We start from the raw sequence: 23,777 nt of genomic DNA on the forward strand, positions 1-23,777 counted from the left end.
TGAAGGGTGGTGGCAGCTGTCTGCATGCAAATACAGATCAGTGTGCGTAGCCTTCCGATACACCCCATGACCTAGGGTGCCGTCAGCCCTTCTCTTGACCAAGACGTCAAGGAAAGGTAATTTACCCTCCGTTTCAGTCTCCATAGTGAATTTGATGTTGGGGTGTATGGAGTTTAGATGTGTAAGGAAGTCAAGGAGTTTATCCATACCATGTGGCCAGATGACGAACGTGTCGTCAACGTAACGGAAAAAGCAAGTAGGTATCCATACGGATGACGACAGGGCTTCCTCCTCCGTTTGTTCGTAGTACGGAGGGAGTCGCCATGGGTAGCCCACTCTCTCTCGAAGTTCTCCATGTACAAATTCGCTACCACCGGTGAGAGTGGGCTACCCATGGCGACTCCCTCCGTACTACGAACAAACGGAGGAGGAAGCGCTGTCGTCATCCGTATGGATACCTACTTGCTTTTTCCGTTACGTTGACGACACGTTCGTCATCTGGCCACATGGTATGGATAAACTCCTTGACTTCCTTACACATCTAAACTCCATACACCCCAACATCAAATTCACTATGGAGACTGAAACGGAGGGTAAATTACCTTTCCTTGACGTCTTGGTCAAGAGAAGGGCTGACGGCACCCTAGGTCATGGGGTGTATCGGAAGGCTACGCACACTGATCTGTATTTGCATGCAGACAGCTGCCACCACCCTTCACAGAGGAATGGGGTACTTAAAACTCTAGTACATAGGGCGCGCACTATCTCTGACGCAGAGAGTCTACCCCAGGAATTGGAACATCTGAGAACTGTATTTCGAAAAAATGGGTACTCAGAGTGGCAGATTCAACGTGCTCTCCGCCCTACCACTGCAGCACAACCTGTTGAGATGGATGAAGTCACGAGGGAGGAGGTAGGCACTGCATTTATTCCATACACAGGCGCACTCTCGGGAAAAATCGCCCGCATTCTGAAGAAACACCGGGTCGGAACTGTGTTTTGTCCTCCAAATAAAACTCGTGCACTGGTGGGGAGCGCCAAAGATGACCTCGGTTTGAGGAAGGCCGGCGTGTACCAGATTCCGTGTCAATGTGGCAAGTCGTATATTGGTCAGACGATGCGTACCGTCGAGGATCGATGCCGTGAACACCAGAGGCACACTCGACTGATGTATCCGAGCAAGTCGGCGGTCGCTGAACATTGTTTGTCGGAAAATCACGCCATGGAGTATGACCGCACGAGGATTCTGGTACAGACGTCGAGATACTGGGACAGCGTTGTTAGAGAGGCCATCGAAATTCGCACCAATGACGACCTCATAAACCGTGACTGTGGCTATAATCTTAGCAAGGCTTGGGAACCAGCGATCGGGTTAATCAAGAGTAAATCGAGCAGACGTATAGTTGTGACGACCACGGCGGACAGAGCCATCACACCGACGTCATCTCAGACGCCGTCGCAATCTGTTCCACCGCACGACCGTGGCGCTGGGCGCGGACGGCGGAGGGAGCGCGCCGCGGGCGGAGGGTATTTAAATCGGCCGCCGCCGCGACCGAACCCAGTTCCCTCTGAGCAGCCATAGCGTACGGATCTCCGTGCCGGCACGTTCACAGGAGCTCAGTCCGTCAGTTCACCTGATGATGGCGACATGTTTGATCGCCGAAATATTGTGCCCGTTGGACACTATAGACCGGCAGCATACCCGTGGATATTTTGATAGTCGTTTTGTTGCCACTTCTCCCAATGATTGTAGACATTCTGATGGAATGTTACCTATCCCTTTTGCCTTACTTGATCTAAAGTGTTCCAAAGCTCTTTTCCAATCCAATTGTAATTCTTGATCCCCTGTCTCTTCTCCATCGACTCCTATTTCCTCTTCTATCACGTCATCAGACAAATCTTCCCCCTCACAGGGGCCTTCGATGTACTCTTTCCACCTATCCCCTGCTCCTCTGAATTTAACAGTGGAATACCCATTGCACTCTTAGTGTTACCGCCCTTGCTTTTAATTTCACCTAAGACTATTCTTATTTTTCTATAAGCTGAGTCAGTCCTTCCGACAATCATTTCTTTTCCGTTTTCTTCACGCAGCGATTTCGCCTTAGCGTCCCTGTGCTCCCGATTTATTTCATTCCTAAGTGAGCTGTATTTCTGTATTCATAAATTTCGCAACATTTTTCTACTTCCTTCTTTCATCGATCAACTAAAGTATTTCATCTGTTATCCATGGTTTCCTCGCAGTTACCTCCTTTGTACCTATGTTTTTCTTTCCAAATTCTGTGACTGCCATTTTTAGAGGTGCCTAATACTCTTCAGCTGAACTGCCTACTGAGCTGTTTCACACGCAGTATCTATAACCTTATAGAACTTCAAGAAAATCTCCTCATTCCTTAGTACTTCCGTCCTCCACTTCTTTGCGCAGTGGCCGCGCGGGGCAGCCGAGCGGTCTCAGGCGCCTTGTCACGATTCGCGCGGCTCCTCCCGTCGGTGGTTCAAGTCCTCCCTCGGGCATGGATGTGTGTGTTGTCCTTAGCGTAAGTTAGTTTAAGTTAGATTAAGTAGTGTGTAAGCTAAGGGACCGATGTCAGCAGTATGGTCCCATAAGACCTTACCACAAATTTCCAATTTCTTTGCGCAGTGTTTGTCCCTGACTAGTCTCCTACACTTTAGCTTACTCTTCAACACAACTAAATTGTGAGTCTCTATCTGCTTCTGCGTACACCTCAAAATCCAGTATGTCATTTCGGAATCTCTGCCTGTCCGTGATATAATCTAACTGAAATCTTCCCGTATCTCCCGGCCTTTTCCAAGGATACCTCTTCCTCATGTGATTTTTGAACAGAGTATTCGCAATTACTAGCTGTAATTTATTGCAGAACTCAGTTACTCTTTCTCCTCTCTCATTCCTATTACCGAGCCCATCTTCTCATGTAACCCTTTCTTCTATTCCCTGGCCTATAACCGCATTCCAGCCCCCATGACCATTAGATTTTCATCTCGCTTTACGTGCTGAATTACCCGTTCAATACACTTTCACTGTCATTTTATCTTTAGCTCGCGACGTCCTTGTCGGTGTTGATATGCTGTCGATTTTGATGAGAGTAACCCTATTACTGAAATGTTCACTGTAACTCACCCTGTGCCCTACCTTCCTGTTCATAATGAATCCTGCTTCCGTTAGACTATTTTCTGACGCCGTTTTATAACTCTGTAATCATCTGACCAGAAATCTTCGTCTGCACTCCATTTCACTTCACTGATCCCCACTGTATCTTGATTGAGCCTTAGCATTTCCCTTTTCAGTCTTTCTAAGCTCCCCTGCCTCGTGCAAACTTCTAATATTACACGCCCCGAGTCGTAGAAAATTATCCTTTTGTTGGTTATTCCATCTTTTTCTCTTGACCACATTACCCTTGGCAGCCTCCTCCCAGAGACTGGGATGGGGGCCTAGTCTGGGATCATCATCATCACACTATTTCAATGACAGGCCGCATGTGCTGTGGATACACATCATGTGTTTTTAATGCAGTGATTTCCATTGCCTTCTGCATTCTCATGCCGTTCGTCATTGCTTATTCTTCCGCCTTTAGGGGCAGTTTTCCACCCCAGTGTAAGAGTGTGCCCTGAACCTCTGTCTGCTCCTCCACGCTTTTTGACAAGGCCGTTGGCCGAATGAGCGTGATTTCCTATGCCGGAAGTCTTCTGCCACCATTGCTGATGATTTTTATTCGAAGTTTAAGCGGTGGCAGGGTTCGAACCCGGAACTGAGCATGTTGTGATTGCTAATCAGAGACGCTACCCCAAGACCACGGGTGCCCAGAAAGGAAATCGTCAGACTGAAGAAAAGGATGCGTGATGCCGCAGAAATTTTTTTGATGGATATGTCTTGGATGTAGGACTGACTTCTACCAGTCATCTGCATGATACGCACAGCAACTTGATGCTGTATCTGGAGCGCCTAATCTCTCGCAGTGCGTCTGTCCCCAAGCTGCTGAAAACGCTGGGGATGAAGTAGAGATAACAGAATGAGATTTTCACTCTGCTGCGGAGTGTGCGCTGATTTGAAACTTCCTGGCAGATTAAAACCGTGTGGCAGGAAGTTTCAAGGAGAGATACATTCTGCACTACAGAAATTTGCAGCACTGCCTTAGTTTAGGAACGAAACTTGTCTCGCTGTAACCGCTATCTTGCGGTAAAGCAGTGACACTGGTTGAAGACGTGCACTGATGTAAGCTTCGAACAGAGGGTTGTAAAGACGTTTGACTTCGAAAAATTAAATTAATTAATTCATTAATTAATTAATGATTCTATTTTCGGAAAAATTATGGAAAATGTCAGAGAATACCGCGAAATTTGCTTAGTTTACTGTTGGGATGGGTGTTATGGTGCGAGAGATTACATCGTAATCAGCCCAATTTTAAACAGGCCGCCATATTCAATCACGGGTAGTCGCTGTGGAGATGGCCTTGGTTTCAGTTCAGTTCACGAAACCTGTCCATGTTGGTGTTTGTGTTCTGGACCACTCCAAATATCACATCTACCGATTTCACTATGAGTTTGCGAAGCTGAATTCGGCTGATACCAAATTACGGACAATATATGACATGAACAGTTTCATCTGTACGAAGTAATTAGGTACAATCCCGAAGCATTCAACATGTGTGGATATGCGATCGGTAATCCTTATGGCACAACGCTGCAAAGCAAAAACGTTGTTGGCCTGATGAATGAGAAGGCGAATGGTTGACACATTGTGAAATTTGTGAGGCTCAGATAGAAAATTTATGCATATCGTATAGATGAATCTGACAATCAGATGCGTGCTAAAGGAGTGCATCATGTGACCTCAAAGGCCGTCTCGATAGAGTGTTACAGGAGATGCCTGCTCGAAGATACTGGCGCCGTTCCGCTTATATTGCGCCAAGTAGTCTTTCAATCATGAGGTCATGACAAACATATTACTCCGCAGCTAGAATGCGGCTGCTGTGTCATAATGACAAGTGCTTTATCTCTGGGGACAGGGTCGGGACCATCTCGTAATGGAAATATTGGATTGTATATGGAATAGTTACATGAACCATTTGTCACAGTTGAGTATGTGAGAATGTGTTAATGACTACACATTCTGTGTGTGCGGAAATTATGAATTCACTATGTCTGCATGTAAATATTGTATATATTGGTGTGCAACTGTGGTTTTTTTTCACCAGCCGGTGATGGTCCATGTTCCCCGTCTATTGTATATAGAAAAGTGTTCAGAAAGACATCGTAAACAAAACAACAAAAGGATTAAAAAATTGTAAAAATTAGCTTTGTTAAGTATTGTACATGAATTATTTTGTATATAAATCAACAAAAGGAATCCCAATAAAAATTGTTAGTAATTAAATCAAACAATACTATTAAGAAATTATATTACAAGATATATTGATATCAATAAACTATTAGTTAATGAGTTATGTCCTCCTTTTTATTTCCTGACTCTTTCACTGTATAACTATTGTTGACAATAATTCGGTTACTACAAACCTGAACCTCTCCCTATGATGCACTGACCTCGAATGAAGAAGCCTATACAAATGAACTAGTTATAAAAGATGAGGTGAGGGAGGGGGAGGTTGAATCTTACTGGTATAGGAGTGGAGTGGGGGGAGGGGCGATTTCCCGCCATTTTAATGTGCCCTTAGAAGTCGAGAGATAGGAGGGGTTTCATGCTAGTTTTACATCACACAAGACCACATGACCGATATCAAGGTACATGACCTTGAATGTAAGTAGTCCAGTTGCCTCAGGTGTGTGGGTAGGGTGGAGGTTCCCATAGATGACGTCGAATGTACCACATATAATTTCTGAAGATTGGGGTATCCTTGAATATAACTAGTCCAAGTATGTAACCTGACATTAGAAGTGACATTGAGATAATATCGTTATCTTGGCTTGAATGGGCGCTGATACGCACCATTATGCTACTTACCTTAGGAGAAGTAGTGCAGGAACATTTGAGTACAAACTTGGAGAATATTTCGAGTGACTGTTTTGGTGTTATTGTAGTAATCGATGGAGATTTCAAGTTACCAGCTATAGACTGCGAAATAAATAATTAAGGTGTGTAACAGGGACAGTGCATATTGTGATATAACTGTAAACATCTAATCTTATAATCACTTTGGAGAGATAAACAGAGAACCGGCTAGTGGAGGTAATATATTAGATCTCCTGGTGTAGCATTTTCCGTAGGACAGGAAACAGTATTTTTTATATTGTTAAACATTAATTCGTCACGTTGCCCTCCGCCGATTGGCCGCTCCTCTTCTCAGGTTGCAGCCCTCGCTGTGCTGTCTGTGTGCTACCGTAGACGAATCTGTAAACACTTCATCAAATCGGGACGTATAAAACCCTTAAAAAAATTTATTTCTACCAAGAAACAAACGTTTGTTTTCCGTTGACATTGGGCGCCCAAGTTAATGCTGTCAGGAGTATTTGTTTGGGCTTACTCCACTTGAAAAGTAAAAAAATCTAAATTGCAAATACACTCCTGGAAATTGAAATAAGAACACCGTGAATTCATTGTCCCAGGAAGGGGAAACTTTATTGACACATTCCTGGGGTCAGATACATCACATGATCACACTGACAGAACCACAGGCACATAGACACAGGCAACAGAGCATGCACAATGTCGGCACTAGTACAGTGTATATCCACCTTTCGCAGCAATGCAGGCTGCTATTCTCCCATGGAGACGATCGTAGAGATGCTGGATGTAGTCCTGTGGAACGGCTTGCCATGCCATTTCCACCTGGCGCCTCAGTTGGACCAGCGTTCGTGCTGGACGTGCAGACCGCGTGAGACGACGCTTCATCCAGTCCCAAACATGCTCAATGGGGGACAGATCCGGAGATCTTGCTGGCCAGGGTAGTTGACTTACACCTTCTAGAGCACGTTGGGTGGCATGGGATACATGCGGACGTGCATTGTCCTGTTGGAACAGCAAGTTCCCTTGCCGGTCTAGGAATGGTAGAACGATGGGTTCGATGACGGTTTGGATGTACCGTGCACTATTCAGTGTCCCCTCGACGATCACCAGTGGTGTACGGCCAGTGTAGGAGATCGCTCCCCACACCATGATGCCGGGTGTTGGCCCTGTGTGCCTCGGTCGTATGCAGTCCTGATTGTGGCGCTCACCTGCACGGCGCCAAACATGCATACGACCATCATTGGCACCAAGGCAGAAGCGACTCTCATCGCTGAAGACGACACGTCTCCATTCGTCCCTCCATTCACGCCTGTCGCGACACCACTGGAGGCGGGCTGCACGATGTTGGGGCGTGAGCGGAAGACGGCCTAACGGTGTGCGGGACCGTAGCCCAGCTTCATGGAGACGGTTGCGAATGGTCCTCGCCGATACCCCAGGAGCAACAGTGTCCCTAATTTGCTGGGAAGTGGCGGTGCGGTCCCCTACGGCACTGCGTAGGATCCTACGGTCTTGGCGTGCATGCGTGCGTCGCTGCGGTCCGGTCCGAGGTCGACGGGCACGTGCACCTTCCGCCGACCACTGGCGACAACATCGATGTACTGTGGAGACCTCACGCCCCACGTGTTGAGCAATTCGGCGGTACGTCCACCCGGCCTCCCGCATGCCCACTATACGCCCTCGCTCAAAGTCCGTCAGCTGCACATACGGTTCACGTCCACGCTGTCGCGGCATGCTACCAGTGTTAAAGACTGCGATGGAGCTCCGTATGCCACGGCAAACTGGCTGACACTGACGGTGGCGGTGCACAAATGCTGCGCAGTTAGCGCCATTCGACGGCCAACACCGCGGTTCCTGGTGTGTCCGCTGTGCCGTGCGTGTGATCATTGCTTGTACAGCCCTCTCGCAGTGTCCGGAGCAAGTATGGTGGGTCTGACACACCGGTGTCAATGTGTTCTTTTTTCCATTTCCAGGAGTGTATATCCCTAAACATGAGAATAAATGTGACTGATAGCTGTTAAGGAAAACACCAGGTATATATCGTGCACCCTAACAATGCTACCAGATATTATCGAGATATTGGAGGCCCTACCTATCTTCCTGAATATGTTTCTCATTAAGAACGACGCACTGAACACCGCTGTGAACACTTGAGTTCATCACCTTATCCGTCGTCATGCTTCGTGAGGATGTGCTTTGCTTGCCTGGTACATCTCAGCATTTTGATCGAATATTATACCTGTATATTTATCATATTATTTTGATATGTTTGGATTATATGTACAAGCAAGGTAATACTGCAATTAAAATTAACCCCTATTTACTTGATATTTTATTTATTTGCTTAAGGCGCTCAGAAAAGCTGCTCTCATGTCTAAAATAGTGCATAGAATACTCTCAAATATTAAAAGTTTTTCTACATCATAGTATTTGTTAAATTATTTGCTCTGGAATGCAGTAAAAATACATTACTTATATAGTAAATTGATACATAAAAACCATAATTAATTAAAAAGAATATCGAATGAAAATAGTAATGAATAAAGAAAAGAAACTAATCTGTTAACTTGGCGCTTTAGATTAATTGTACTTTCTGGCTATCGCTTGGCGGCTGTATCGATATCTGGACTGTTTGTATACTATAGTGCTGGTCGCCCTCCTGTTCGTGTGTGACTCAGTACGTCTCAAGCCATCATAATCCTTGTGGGTTTCATACGTAATATGTCTGATGCTAATTATCTGAGTATGATTTGGTAATGTAATTATAATTAATTGTCGAGTTGTTAGGCGACTTCACAATAAGTCGAGTTATCACTAGCCTGTTTCAAGTTACTAATATAACTATTAAGCTAAATTAAAATTATGCGAGCTTTTATACAACAAGCGCAACGCTTGACTAATCTCAAAATGTTTTTATCTTACTTTTTAAATTACACTCATGCATTTGTTCTTGGTTAATGTCACTGACGTATCTCACACATTCTGTCACTATCGGCACTATTATTACCTGAACACCTTCCCCACCCTTTGCATCTTCTCTTTAACTCACCCCTCTCCTCTGTCTCCAGCTCTCAGACCTGTTTTTCGGCCCTGTTAGTTAATTCCTAAATAATTACTTTGTAACAACGTTCAATAACTGAAACGTATCAGTATGTCTTTTTAACAACCGAGTGTCGCTTTAAGGCGTTTTCATGTTCTGTAGCTTTCGCCTGCGATGGCATATGAACATCAGATGCTTGATGATCCTAAACCGCCACATCACACTATGCTGATAATCTCGTCCTGTCATAAAATGAGCATGTTGTAACTTTATGGGGACTTATGCAAACTATTTGTATTCTCTTTATGACATTCAGAAAAATAGTGTGTTTTTGACTTCCTTTCTTTCTACTGACCCAGTCCCGCTGCCATTCGTCGGGTGCCCAGTTTCGAAGATCTAACGTCCTGTCTATTATAGAACTTGTAAAGTTTCTGCATTTTACGTTGTCTCGCTGTAACCGCTATCTTGCGGTAAACACCTTACTGTTGCGTCAGCTGGACATTTTCCGAAAATGATGAGAACAGTCTCCGCTGGTGTAGCCCTGAAGACTCTCGTCATCCTAGGAACCCGAACACTTGGCACAGAACCCACAATGATAATCATTGTGGTGTAGGCTGTAGAGCGCCTAGGAGTAAGTCGAAGCCAACGCTGGCCATTTTATCCACGAATTTACTCTCCGTTTGACTAGGAGTGATAGGGAATTGGAGAAGATGCGAAGAAGAGCAGCGCTTTCTTGACTGTCTTATTTATTAGGCACAAAACTATACAAGAGAGACGTTGTGCATCACAGTTTGGTTTACTGTTTAAATTGTGAAAGCATACTTTCAGAAAACAAATAGTTTCCATCTGCATTGGCCCTATACAAAGTCTGCATACATCGCGAATCTTTCGCCCAGCGGCAAGTTCCAAGCTGCTGGTTCAAATGGCTCTGAGCACTATGGGACTTAATATCTGAGGTCGTCCGTCCCCCAGAACTTAGAACTACTTAAACCTAACTAACCTAAGGACACCACACACATCCATGCCCGAGGCAGGATTCGAACCTGCGACCATTCAAGCTACTGGTAAAAGCGCAAGTGACTCCCATATATAATAAGGGCAAAACAACGCACTCACAAAATTACTGCTGGGTATCAATCAGGTGGGTTTGCTGCCGAATTCTTGTACGTATTCTGCGTTCGAACATAATAAATTTTCATAAGATAGAAAAGCCAATATCCAGAGATCAGCACTGAAATAGAAATCATCATTTATGCGGAACGCAGGTTCCCCTTTCTCGCACGATGACCTTCGAACGTGGATGAAGAGCAGCAGGCAGAGTCCATATTCCCAGAGTTCCAGAAAGCGTGTGACACAGGGCCCCATTGAAAAATGTTACCGAAGGTCCTAGTGTACGGAATACATTCTCAGATATGTGGATGACTCGATAACCTTTTGGCTAATAGAAGCCATTACATTGCCCTGGTTTCCGAATAATAATAATAAGCGTATGGCATTGGCGGCCGGGAGACCCCTCGCGGGGCGGTTCGGCCGCCGCTCCACAAGTTCTTTAACGCCACTACGGCGACTTGCGAGTGAATGAGGATGAAATGATGAACACACAACACCCAGTCATCTCGAAGCAAAGAAAATCCCTAACCCCGCCGGGAATCGAACCCGGGACCACGTGCGCGGGAAGCGAGAACGCTACCGCAAGACCACGAGCCGCGGATGGTTCCCGAATGTTCGTCGGAAACAGGAGCATCATGAGGAGTGCCCCCCAAGGAAGTGTGGCAGAGTCGCTCATATTCGTTATATACATAAACATTCTGAGGAATAACGTGTGCAGAAGTCCGCGTTTACTGACGCTGTAGTGTATGAAAATTTGTCATCGGTGGGCGAAGGAGGATACAGGGTGACATAGAACTTTGGTGTAATTAATGGCAACTCGCTATAAATGTATAGAAGTGTGAGCAAATGCGGATGAGCATGAAAAACAATCCTGTAATATTGGAAAAGTATATTAGTTGCTTGCTGCTTAACTCATCCATATCATTTAAGTATCTAGGGATAACGTTACAAAGAGATATATACTGAAACGAGCATTTAAGATAGGCTGTGGGGAAGGCGAAAGGTCAGCTTAGGTTTATTGGGAGAATTCTAGGAAAATGTAGCTGAGGTGTAATGATGACGACGTGTAGAACACTTGTGCAAACCATTCTTGTGTACTGTTTGAGTGTTTGGGTTCCCACCAGGTCGGATTAAAGGAAGTAATTCAGGGGCGTTTTGCCAGATTTGTTTCCTGTAGTTTGGAGGAGCAAGTGAGTATTTCTGGATGTGCTCCATGAACTCAACTGGGAATCGCTGGAGGGAAGACGACGCTCTTTTCGAGAAACATTACAAAATTTATAGAAACGGCATTTACGACTGACTAAAGAAAGATTATACTGCCAGTAACGTACATTTCACGCAAAGAGAAGAAAAGAGAGATTAGGGCTTGTATGGAACCATACACTGTGGTGACGAAAGTCACGGCCTAGCGAAATGCACATATACAGATGGCGGTAGTGTCGACTACACAAGGTAAAAAGGGCGATGCATTGATGGAGCCGTCATTTCTACTCCGACGATTCATGTCAGAATTACAGACTTTGAACGCGTAAAGGTAGTTGGAGCCAGAGGCATAGGACATTCCATGTCCACAGTGTCAAGAGTGTGTCGAGAATACTAAATTTCAGGCAATACCTAACGCCACGGAGACCGCAGTGGCTGACGGCCTTCACTTAACGATAGAAAGCAGCGGCGTGTGCGTAGAGTTGTCAGTCCTAACAGACAAACAACACCGCTTGAAATAACCCCAGAAATCAGTGTAGGACGTACGACGAACCTATTCGTTCGGACAGTGCGGCGAAAGTGGGCATTAATGAACTGTGGCAGCCTGCAGCACCTCTGCTGGGCTCGTGACCATGACGGCTGGACCCTAGACGACTTGAAAGCAGTCGCCTGGTCAGATGAGACCTGATTTCAGTTGCAAAGAGCTGATGGCAGGGGTCGAGTGTGGCACAGTCCCCGCGGAGACATGGACCCAAGTTGTCAGCAAGGCATTGGGCAAGCCAGTGGTGACTCGAAAATGGTGAGGTCCGTGTCTAAATGGGATAGACTGTAAATGGTTATGTCCGGTTACTTGGAGACCAGATGCTGTCATCTCAAACATCGATGGAATTTTTAAAGATGACACTGTGCCATCTCAGAACATTCTGGACAGTTCGAGCGAATGATTTGGCCTCCAGGACCGCCTGAAATGAATCCCATCGAACAATTTTGGGACATAATTGAGAGATCAGTTCGTGCAAAAATTGTGCACCGGCAACACTTTCAAGGTTATGGACGGCTGTAGAAGTAGCATGACTCTATTATTTCTCTCAGGGGGCTTCCAACGACTTGTTGAGTCCATGCCGCGTGGATCTGCTGCACTATACTGGGAAAAAGGTGGTCCGACACGAAATTAGTTCAAATGGCTCTGAACACAATGGGACTTAACATCTGAGGTCATCAGTCCCCTAGAACTTAGAACTACTTAAACCTAACTAACCTAAGGACATCACACACATCCATGCCCGAGGCAGGATTCGAACCTGCGACCGGAACGGTCGCGCGGTACCAGACTAAAGCGCCTAGAACCGCTCGGCCACAACGGCCTGCGACACGATATTATGAGGTGTCTTATGACTTTAGTCACCTCAGTGTATATACAGTCGTCTTTCTCTCAATTTGCGAGTCGGACGAGAAAGAGAATGACTATCATTGGTTCAAGGTTGCCTCCACCATACACCGTGCCGTGGCCTTCGGAGTATGTGTATGGGTGCAGATGCGCCTGAGAAGAATAAACATACAGAAATGCTTCCCACCTGCATTTCATAAAAAGGCCATAGAGGTAAAATAAGAGGGATTCGAGCCGACGTGGAAGCTTACCAAGAATCGTTCTTCCACGAATACTTTCCACCTGGCAAAGGAAATGTCAGCGACATTCAAAGCGCCCTCCGCCACACAACAGAGGATGGCTTGCAGCATGTAGATCTCGACTATGACTATACCTACACGTCCACTGTACCTACACGTCGTCGTGCAAATCCTCGAAACAACTGCATAAAGTTCAACTCGTATTTGGGCTGCTGTCTTGCACAAGCGTTGGATTCCCATTTGCGGAGAGTTTGCCCTTAAGCAGCATTAATGCGAGATTTGTTGGCAGCTATTATCATGTTATTGCTAGAGCACCACCGGTTCATCTTTGAGATTATATGGTTTGTACTTTATCCAAGCTTGCTTCAGGGATCCCCAGATATCACCACCTTCATATCATCGCGTAAGCCACATCCCCCGTTCGTTTCCTTATTTCCACCCAACAATTCCAAATGTGGCCCAGTGGTCATAAATATTGGTCCACATATCGAGCCTTGTATTTAACTATTAATAACCGCCACATTCGCTCTATGTATACACACACATTCGACGGCACGAAGTAATCCGAGAAACTAAAGTAAATGCATTTTGGAGTCCAGAGACATCTTATGCGATCCACCATCCCAGGCCACCATAAACTGTCGTAAACACCCGTGATGTTGATACTAGCTGCACAATATTTACTGTTTGTGCTGGGTACAACTGGAGATTGATGGTTTCATACATAGGCGGAAATAGAAACCTACTATCCTTGCTTTACGAGGCGGCGCTGTTCAGACCGTGGAAGCTGGCCACTGAGGAGTCACCTCCCTCCCACCCCCAACACTCAACCAGAAATGTCGCTATGTGTGCAAGTCACGTTGGCGTAGCAGCACGCCCTCGCTAATGAGAGACCAATTGGATCCACAGGCTGTCGGTGCGACGTATCGCCCGCGGAGACTCTCCGGAGACGATGGAGTGGGAGCGCAACAACACGGTGCGGCTGATCGAGCTGATCCGCGCGCGGCCCTGCCTGTGGGACGCGACGTCGCGGCGCTACACGGAGCGCCACTGCCGCCGCGACGCGCTCGCAGACGTGGCGCGCACGCTCGGCGTGTCGCTGCTGTGCGTCCAGAAGAAGTGGACCAACCTGCGCACGCAGTACTTCCGCGAGCGCACCCGCCTGCAGACGATCCCGGGCCACAGCCCCAGGTGGTTCGGCTTCAACATGATGCGTTTCCTCGAGGACGGCCTTATCGGCCAACACCAGCGCTCCTCTAGTGCCGGCAGTTCCGGCATGGTCGTGGTAAGCTTAATGGTTCGAGCTGTCACTATATACTACTGTGTACGAAGAACTCTAATATCAGTCACATCCAAGATGATGAAGTGTATATCTATGATACACACGGTCATTGAGTGCACCGTCTGAACTGATCCATGTGTACGAGATGTGCGAGACTGACAACGCTGCGAGCGATTTGGCAACGCTGTATCATTCTTCTTGTGTAGACCGTTGTCTTTATCCGTTCCAGATGCACAACCCGAGTTTAAGCTAGATACAACCGTCATGTGAGTTCTGAAAGCGCCATCAGTGGTGTGTCACGAAAATGGAACAGCCAGCACTCAGACCAACGTCATGCCATCACGTTTTGTGTTAAACTTGAGGAATCCGCGAGTGTGAGCTATAAAAATTTGAAACAGGCCTATGGGGAACATTCCTTATTAAAAGCACATGTTTATCGCTGGTACAGATCCATTTTTGGAAGGCCAAGAACACGTTGAAGACGAATCGCGCTCAGGGAGACCTTCGACTTCAAAAACTGACGAAAACATCAAAGGTGTGCTTGCTCTTGCGAGACCATATGGATGATGGGTGAGGTGTTAAACATTTTTACCGTACATGAAATTTTGACCCGAGTTTTGCATATGAGAAAAATGGTGTCAAAAAACCTCTCAACTGAGTAGAAGGACAATCGAAGAAACATGTGCGTTGATCTTCTTGAGAGGACTGTCAATGACCACAAATTGTTCAGTCGTGTGATCACAGGTGATGAATCCTGGATTTTTGAGTACAATCCTGAGGCAAACCGGCAGAGTCAAGAGTGACACATCGGGACATCTCCTCGACGGAAGAAAGCTCAAATGAGCAAATCAAAGATGAAAACAGTGCCCATTTATTGATTTTTTTTTGAGACTAGAGATATTGTTCACAAATAATTTATTCCTCCAGGAAAAACTGTCAAAAATGCCCTTGAAGGGTGCAGGAAAATGGTGAAGCGAGTGAGACCTGATATTGCAGACAGGTGGATACTGCATCATGACAACGCCACATGTCATATTGCCACTTCTATCACGGAATTTTTGACCTCAAAAGGGATTCCTGTTGTTCCACAGCCTCCCCGTTCAATTAATCTGACATCTGGTGACTTCTTTCTTTTTCCGAAATTTAAAGATGTCGTAAAAGGACGACATTTTGAGACTTTGGAGAACATTTAAAAGAATGTATCCGACATGTTAAAGGCCCTGTCAGTTGAAACCTTCCAGTGCTGCTACCAAGACTGTAAACAACGACTCCGTCGGTGTACAGCTGCCGAACGTAACTACTTTGAAGGGGACAATATTGTGGTTTGAAAAAAAAAAAATAAAAACGTTGGTGGATCACACCATTCGCATATCTCACACACTAGTATCCAAAAGGTACGCGCAATCAGTAAATAAGAGCGTATTTCCAGTACTAGGTGATGATACAGCTACATAACAATGTAAGTCTCTCTTACAGGACAGTCAGTGTACGACAGCTACTGATAAAGGTTTAATTACCACCACGAAAAGTGAAGTTGCAGAACGAAACTTGGTATTAGTCATTCAACCTCCACCCTACGACACATTTCCCCCCCCCCCGCCCCCCCCCCCCCCCTCCCGATGAATGACGCGACAAAGTCCGATGAATGACGTGACAAAGGCTTTCATTGGAGAAGCGTAAGTAGTAATTGTTCAGGAAACGTTCCACTTCAAAAATCACCTAGCTGCCTTTCTGGAAATGTCTGCCACGCAACAGTTTCTTCATGCAAGGAAAGAGGAAGAAGTTGTTTGGTGCTATGTCACGAGAAAATGGGACGTGAGCCGGCCGGTGTGATCGAGCGGTTCTAGGCGCTACAGTCTGGAACCGCGCACCCGCTACGGTCGCAGGTTCGAATCCTGCCTCGGGCATGGGTGTGTGTGATGTCCTTAGGTTAGTTAGGTTTAAGTAGTTCTAAGTTCCAGGGGAGTGATGACCTCAGAACTTAAGTCCCATAGTGCTCAGAGCAATTTGAACCATTTTGAAAATGGGACGTGAGGCAAAATGTGACAGCCCAGAGAAGTAGAATGTGTGACTGAATCCTGTGGAAAATGAGCTGGGGCCTTGTTGTGGAGTAAAGAAACCCCTTAAACAGCCACTCATAAGTTCGTCAAGAATCGATGGTATTAAGCTCCCACGATAGTTTTCCCGGGGCACAAACTATTAGCCTCATAAAATGCAAGTCTCAAAAACACTCATCACCATTTTGTCCCGACATAACTACGTCTTCGCCTTTTCCGGCGGTGCGAATCCTCACGTTTCAAGAGCTTGCTTCGACCTTTCGTCTCGGTTGAACACTGTCTTAGCCAGCACTAGTTCATGGAGCTTAGGCGACCTAAGAAGTCATTTTCTTCATGTGTGACACCAAAACCGTATCCTTCTTAAAGGACATTTTAAAGTTCTCCACATCGGCTATTTTTCACAAGTATTCAATTTTTATACCTTTCACGATTAGCCAGTTTCGGCCATACAGGCTAGTTTCAAGTGCAGTATGTGTCAGTTTGTTGTACAAGTATCCTGTTAATCAACGGGGATATTGCCAATCTGAAAGCGAGCACGTAACGTGAAAGCGTCAGAATTAAAACCAGTAAGCTTACTGCGTGCGGTAATAGCCATCTTTACATTTAATGCCGCGTTATAGGACACTATCGTGTTTGCTTTCGTTGTAGAACACCAAGCTCTGCGGTTTTAATTCTGACACTTGCACCTTACATGCTCGCTTTCAGATCGGCTATATCGCCGTTAATTAACAGGATAAATGTATAGCACATCGACATGTAATGTGCTTGAAAATGGCCTGTAAGGCCGAAATTGGCCAATCGTGTAAGGTATAATAAACTGAATATTTGTGAGAAATATCCGAGGTACAAAACTCGAAAATGTCCTTTGACGTAAGAAGTCATTTAGATAAACCTTATATCGACCCTCTCTCCTTTAACCGAGTCGATAATTACTCCTATGAACGCTTATCTTTGTATGCTGGTAGTAATGTAATGCACTACGTAGGCAAAAACAATATAATTCAATTATTTATTTCTAATTTCTGCTACCAGTCACTTTTTTATTTTATGTTTAATCTAACATAATACAATGCGTTTCGAACATGTTCTGTTCGTCTTCAACCTCGAAATTTTACACAAAATAGGAAAATATAAAAGAATGGATATCATAGAAGAAATGGAAATTTTCATACATAATACAAAGTATGGAGATAACATTCTTAATGAGTTAACCGAATTCAAAAACTCAAAATTCTTCATCAGTGTTAAGGCAGTTCTAGCTCAATAGCTTCAAGATGTGTCAATGTAAATAATTGACTTCAAGTCTGTCAGTACCAAGAATATCGATACAAAACCTCAATAATCGACACAGACTCACATAATATAGTCCGCCCTGTTGTGTTGTGTGCATAATGTTTACATATATGTCGAAGCAATTTGTCCAGTGAATTACGTTGTCAGTCAGTGACAAAATACAATGTGCAATAGTGTAATGTCAATCAACAGCTCCGCCATTACACCAGTGGTGCAAGTGAAGCAGCAAGATGATGAAATCGTAAGTGGTTAACTGTCATATAAACGCCTTTCACACTATTTTCGTAACACATAACTGATGCAAATCGATCTGCATCCTATACTGGCAGTGGTATCATACATAGTCAACTACAAGGAAGAAAACCAGCAGAAGACATCACTAATTTCGATTTCTAGCCATCCACTGTCCCCCTCCTGCAACCACACCCCCCTCCCAATGCCACACCAGCCGCTACAGTAACAAACAATGGACAAAGAGTTCTAGATTAATCTAGTTTAAGACAGTTTATTTTTAAGTAACATATCTCTGTATGTATTTATGTATGTATAAACGCCTGAAGATGAACAGAACATGTTCGAAACGCGTTGTATTGTGTTAGATTAAACATATAATAAAAAAAGTGACTGGTGGCAGAAATTAGAAATAAATGATTATCCCACACAGTCACGATTCACAAACATAGCTATTATGGCCGAAAATAATCTCATTCATTTTTCTCATTTTGGGAAGGAAAGAGTGATCTGTGTTGCTTGCTATAAAACATTCTAAAACCAAGATCATAAAAATATTTCTGTACTTAAAACAACAGGTTTCGACAGACTTTGCTATCATTTTCAGGTTTGCAATAAAGTGCATGTACATAGAATATTTGACAAACTGTACATTTACATACCCGACATACTGTACATTTGCATACCTTAAAAATCTTTTTGTTATGAAACGCGTTCACTTTAAGTTGGACCTCACGCTAAGTTGTCATGCAGATAAAAACAGCACATTGTAAATAATTTGTCGTAAGTAAAATATTTAAAAACATAAAGCAGCTTGTGCAAATGGCCATGTCCATATACATATGTAACAATTATCTATGAGCGGCATATATATATATATATATATATATATATATATATATATATATATATATATATATATGGCCATTTGTCCAAGGTGGTTTATGTTTTTATGTATTGTAGTTACGGAAACCTTTTATAATGTGCTGTTTTTATTCACGTGACAACTTGGCGTGAGGTCTACTTAAATTGAATACATTTCACAAGAAAATGATCTTTTAAGATATGTAAATGTTCCACTTCCGTTAATTGTAATGCCAAATAGATTGCCCGGTTCGGCAAGAATGAGTTTAGGTTGGAATAGGTGCAGCAGTCACGAAATCCAGTGGCTGGGGACATACGTTCATATCGTTGTGCAAAACTCTGTTATCTGATCCATGAATGATTTTTCACTTTTTTTCACTATTTCCCTGACTGTGATGGCGCGTATTCGATCACCAAAGCCTCCATTGCTCTTGCAGTTCACAATTCGTCGCAGAAAGTTTTCCTCTTCGTTGGGCGTCATACAGACTTGTCTGACCACCCTTGTAGCGTCTGCTCCGTCTTAAAATTGTGTCGCATGATGTCGCATTATCTCCGTACACTGCAGTAGCATTATTCCCCTTCAAAAGCAGAAAACGAATTTAAAAAATTCATTACATAAGGTTAATATTCCGAGTCAGTAATTAAAACACGCGTCATCCTCGCTATGAGGTGAATGAAGAGCTCTATTGGCGATCCGTCCGAGTCCTGCAGAAGGACTGTGTGCAGTTTTGAGAAATTTCTTCGTCGCAGCAGAATGGTGGCAGTTGGCCCTTCGTATATATCCGATACCTGCTCTACAGTATTTAGATTCAGAGACACGCTCGCCAGTCCAACACATTCACCAGCCAGAGAAGGTCGACACAAACGGGTATCATCGCCCATAATGAGAAACACTACAACAGCTGCACTTAATAGAAGTTCAACATCAGTTTTTAGTGCTTCATTTCCGTGCTTCTCCCTGTCGGAGCTGTTCATCCAGCTACCTGCGACCGAGCGAAGTGGCGCAGTGACACCAGATTCCTATTTGTAAACAGAAGTGCACGGTCGATTTCCTTCCTCAGTACGAACTTATACCCTTGTCTCTAATGACCTCGTTGCCGACAGGTTGTTAATCTCTGATCGTCCTTATTTCCTTCCAGATATATACGAAAATATGTTCTCTACGTTCAGACATCGAACTGATCCCGTACTGTAGGATCCCACAATCACCAAACTCGCCTCTTTCCACGATGTGCTTGTAACGGTCGGTCTAATTCCTTCCATGCACGTGAAGCGAACATAGTTCTTCTGAAAACTGAAGCTATGCTATATGTAAAGAGCATATTCCACAAGTCACTCATGGTCCACAATAAACACAGACAGCTCTAGGATTTCCTGAGCTAATCACTCACTGTCAGATATCAGACTTACAGAGCAACTGATCTCAAACACGCAGTTTGTTGCGCAAGTGCAACTCCTAAGGCATCTCTCTAAACTCTGCACATGATTGTCCCCCAGACACAGTTGCAGTGCAGGTGAGGCCTGCTCTTAGACTTTGCCCTGTTGTGTGTTCATCAAACTTGTACTGGTCTATGACAAACACGTTGGATGTCTCCGAACAGGCGCGAAAGCTTCCGCACATTCGACACTGCAGAGACTGCGGTCAGCGTCTGGTTTGCTTCTTGGTGTCCCAAAGCTCCTATAGCGGAGTAAGCGTCGTTAGCGGAGTTCTGCCGACAACGAAACTTACGTACCGATTTTTAATATTTTCCATTCACCTCTTTAATTGTTAAAATTTAACCTTCGGACACTGGAGAGTTCAAAAATAAAGGAGCCTGTGGCTATAAGATTAAAACCGCTAAAAGGATCTACGGAATAAGGTGTGGTCTCTATAGGAGCGCTGAGGTCCCAAACACACTTCTAGAGGGACTCGGGCGCATAGCCACGTGACGATAGAGCGAGCACGTGACTTCGTCGATCGCCTACTACACTCGTGAGAGCCCAAGTGCCACAATCCGATTTCCCAGGAACTTCGCTCTGTGTAAGTGGAGCAAAATAAGTGAACACGTGTCTCGGCTTAAACGTAGATGCTCGACTATTCCTGAGAAAATGACGTCAAAGATTTCAAGGTAATTTATGTGCCTCTTAGAGAGCAGGTAGTACACCCGAAGTGGTTAGAGTTGCGGCTTCGCACTTCTGCGCTCTGTGTTCGAAATCCAATTATTACTTTATAAACACGATATTGCAGTACCTCTGCTTATTCCGAAATACGATGAAATGTGCCTTTGGACATTCGGAATAACACAGGTACTGCAATATCGTATTCCACCTTGTTTTCCAATGTATAATGAAATGGCGCTGTCCTTATTCGCCTACTAATTGTATATTTGGAGAATGAATTAAAAAACGCAAAAAAATAATAAAACAAAAATGAATAAGAACACTATTTGATATTGTTGTCGGTAAAATTTCTGCAGTGTACCTTGATTCATAATCAATTGCAAGCGCAATTGTTCTATAGTGATCCGTTACGGGCGGTTTGCCGCGAAATTATTGCCAACGCGCGAAATGTTCAGCAGTGTTAGAAAAGTGTCTTTTCCGAGTGAGATTCACACGATGAAATGTTACTGTGGAAAACGTGCCTTCGTACAGTGCTCGTTCCATTCTTCGGAATTTCTGTTTCGAATGTTTCTACGATCGGTATCATCCAAGGGAATGCACCAAATCTTCTTGAAGAATAAACGTAAGAGTAAAGTACAAGAATTAATATAAGAACTGATATAAGAATGAAATATAAGAATATGAGGATTTAAAAAGATTGTAAGCGTCGAAAATACAAAGCACACATACATCACATAAGAAATGTATGACAATTATTGTGAAACTCAGTTGTGATTTTACAATTAATGAAACGCTCATGTATCTCTTAACTTGATAGGAAACATTCCCGTAGTAACCTTATACGGATATGGTCAGATAAATAAAATAAAATAAAATAAAATAAATGAAAACAACAATCGGGTTTCGAACACAATGCGCAAAAGCGAAATGCTGCAACGCTAGCCATTGCGCCACTGTTTCCACTGATACTGGCGTGCTCTAAAAGGTATCTAAACTTACTTTGACTGTCACTTTTCCAGGAGTGGTCGAGTATCTACGAATGATGCGAGACAGGTGTTCCCTTATTTTGACTCCTCTTCCTCTGAAGATAGTTTTTGAGAAGTCGGGTTATGGCGCTTACTGTCTTCTGCACGTCAGTCGTGCTGAAAACAAAGAAATAGAGGCTTCCAAAGGGGAGCAAAAAGATTGTTGTCCGTTTCCTTACAGTGGAAGGAGTGCGGGGAACGGCCAGGGCCTGCTTAAGGCTCAAGCGACAAAAGCCGACGCATGGGACGCCAAACTGTGAGGGGCCCAAAGGCGCCACAGCAGTAAGATTTCTATAGGAGACCTATCACAATACTTGCGCCACTCGAGGCGCCAACAAGCTGAATGGGCCTCAGAAGTGATGGTGGGTATCACGATTAGCTGCGAAAACTGACACGGGCGAAATGGGAGGGGTTGGAAGGAGCGCCAAATGATAACCCGCTTGAGTGAAAAACTGGTCTCGAACTTGGCCTGATAATGGCACAAGTGTACGGAGAGCACTACATGTCCGTTGCAATGTCGACGACGCCGGCCGGTGTGGCCGTGCGGTTCTAGGCGCTTCAGTCTGGAACCGCGTGACCGTTACGGTCGCAGGTTCGAATCCTGCCTCGGGCATGGACGTGTGTGATGTCGTTAGGTTAGTTAGGTTTAAGTAGTTCTAAGTTCTAGGGGACTGATGACCACAGATGTTAAGTCCCATAGTGCTCAGAGCCATTTTTTTTTCCAATGTCGAAGCTCTGTCCCACATCTGGCATAATGACTGCCACTGCCATTCGCCGGTTTTCAGTAATGGTATCGGTAAAGCGGTGTGGCGTTCCAGATCACGCGTCATGGGCCAATGGCATCTGTTTTCCCTTGAGTCGTTTGTGCCACGCCTCGATTCTCGCAACGGACACTTGTACCGTTCTTTGACGACTTTCCGTGCCCCGAACATTTTCCGTTTGAAAGAAACCCGCTACATCCTTTTGCTCTTCTTTGAAGCCTCCATACTAGAGCGTCGTCGCTCCAGTATCACGTGGGTGTGCACCCACGTCGGTTTGCAACGAGTTTGCAGCGCTCTTTTACGGACTTCACTTCCTTCCGTAGGAAATGGCATTACGATCCTTTCAACGGTTTTAATTTTACAGCCTCCTGCTCGTTTCTTTTTGAAAGAATCGCATACATTTGAAGACGAGAATTCTATTAGATTTCGCAGCTCTCCTATGCTGACGAACACAGCTCAGCTTGTCATCTCCCTTCATCATTGTGTTAACTTTTTGAAACACGCATGAAACATTCCGGATACACGAGCTCCATATTAGGAGTCTGCAACCTTTCAGTTTACTAAACACATATTAGTACGAGAGCGTGCTGAAAAATAATGTCTCCGATTTTTTTAAATGTAAAAATTCTTTAAAAAATGTAATTACAACACGCGTTATTGACATTCTACATCTTTGTTCTTCATGTCTACGTATTTATTTCCCAACGTAGCCACCCTGGCGTAGAACACATTTCTCCCGACGAGGTACCAAGTGATTGATGCTGTCACGGTAGAATACATGACTTTGCTGAGGGAGCCAAAACCTCAACTCAGCTTTCTCCGCTTGGTCGCTATCAAAGTAAAGGCCTTGAGGGTGTTCTTTAAGTTTGGGAAACAGATGAAAATCGGATGGGACCAAATCGGGACTGTATGGAGGATGTTCGATGACAGTGAAGGGTAGGCGTCGGACTGTTGCGGGTGTCACAGCGCTTGAATGGTCGGCCATTGTCGCGGTGAAGGAGAAGGGGCTCCGTGTGTGCACGAACTCATCGACTTTGAAACTCTATTGCAGCGCGCTATTTTTCCCGCACCGACATAGTTAAACTACACATCGCGATATTACTCGTCACTATTTGCAGCCCTCTAGGCCAGAGGGTCGCAACTTTCGTGAATGAAGCCGGAAAGTCAACCGAGTCATATGCGTGACATCTAATACTTAAACCGATGTTGCG

At 44.7% G+C, this 23,777-nt stretch overlaps 1 protein-coding gene across 1 annotated transcript in view; it reads left to right on the top strand.

Annotated features, from left to right (window-relative positions):
- The window catches only part of LOC124606301 (myb-related transcription factor, partner of profilin-like), a 193,013-nt gene that overhangs the window by 102,171 nt on the left and 67,065 nt on the right, over nt 1-23,777 (top strand). The window contains exon 2 of the mRNA XM_047138283.1: nt 13,863-14,238. Coding sequence (XP_046994239.1) covers nt 13,863-14,238 — 376 coding nt within the window. The remainder of the gene's footprint in view (nt 1-13,862; nt 14,239-23,777) is intronic.

The sequence above is a fragment of the Schistocerca americana genome, chromosome 3, assembly GCF_021461395.2.
Source record: "Schistocerca americana isolate TAMUIC-IGC-003095 chromosome 3, iqSchAmer2.1, whole genome shotgun sequence".
Lineage (NCBI taxonomy): Eukaryota > Metazoa > Arthropoda > Insecta > Orthoptera > Acrididae > Schistocerca > Schistocerca americana.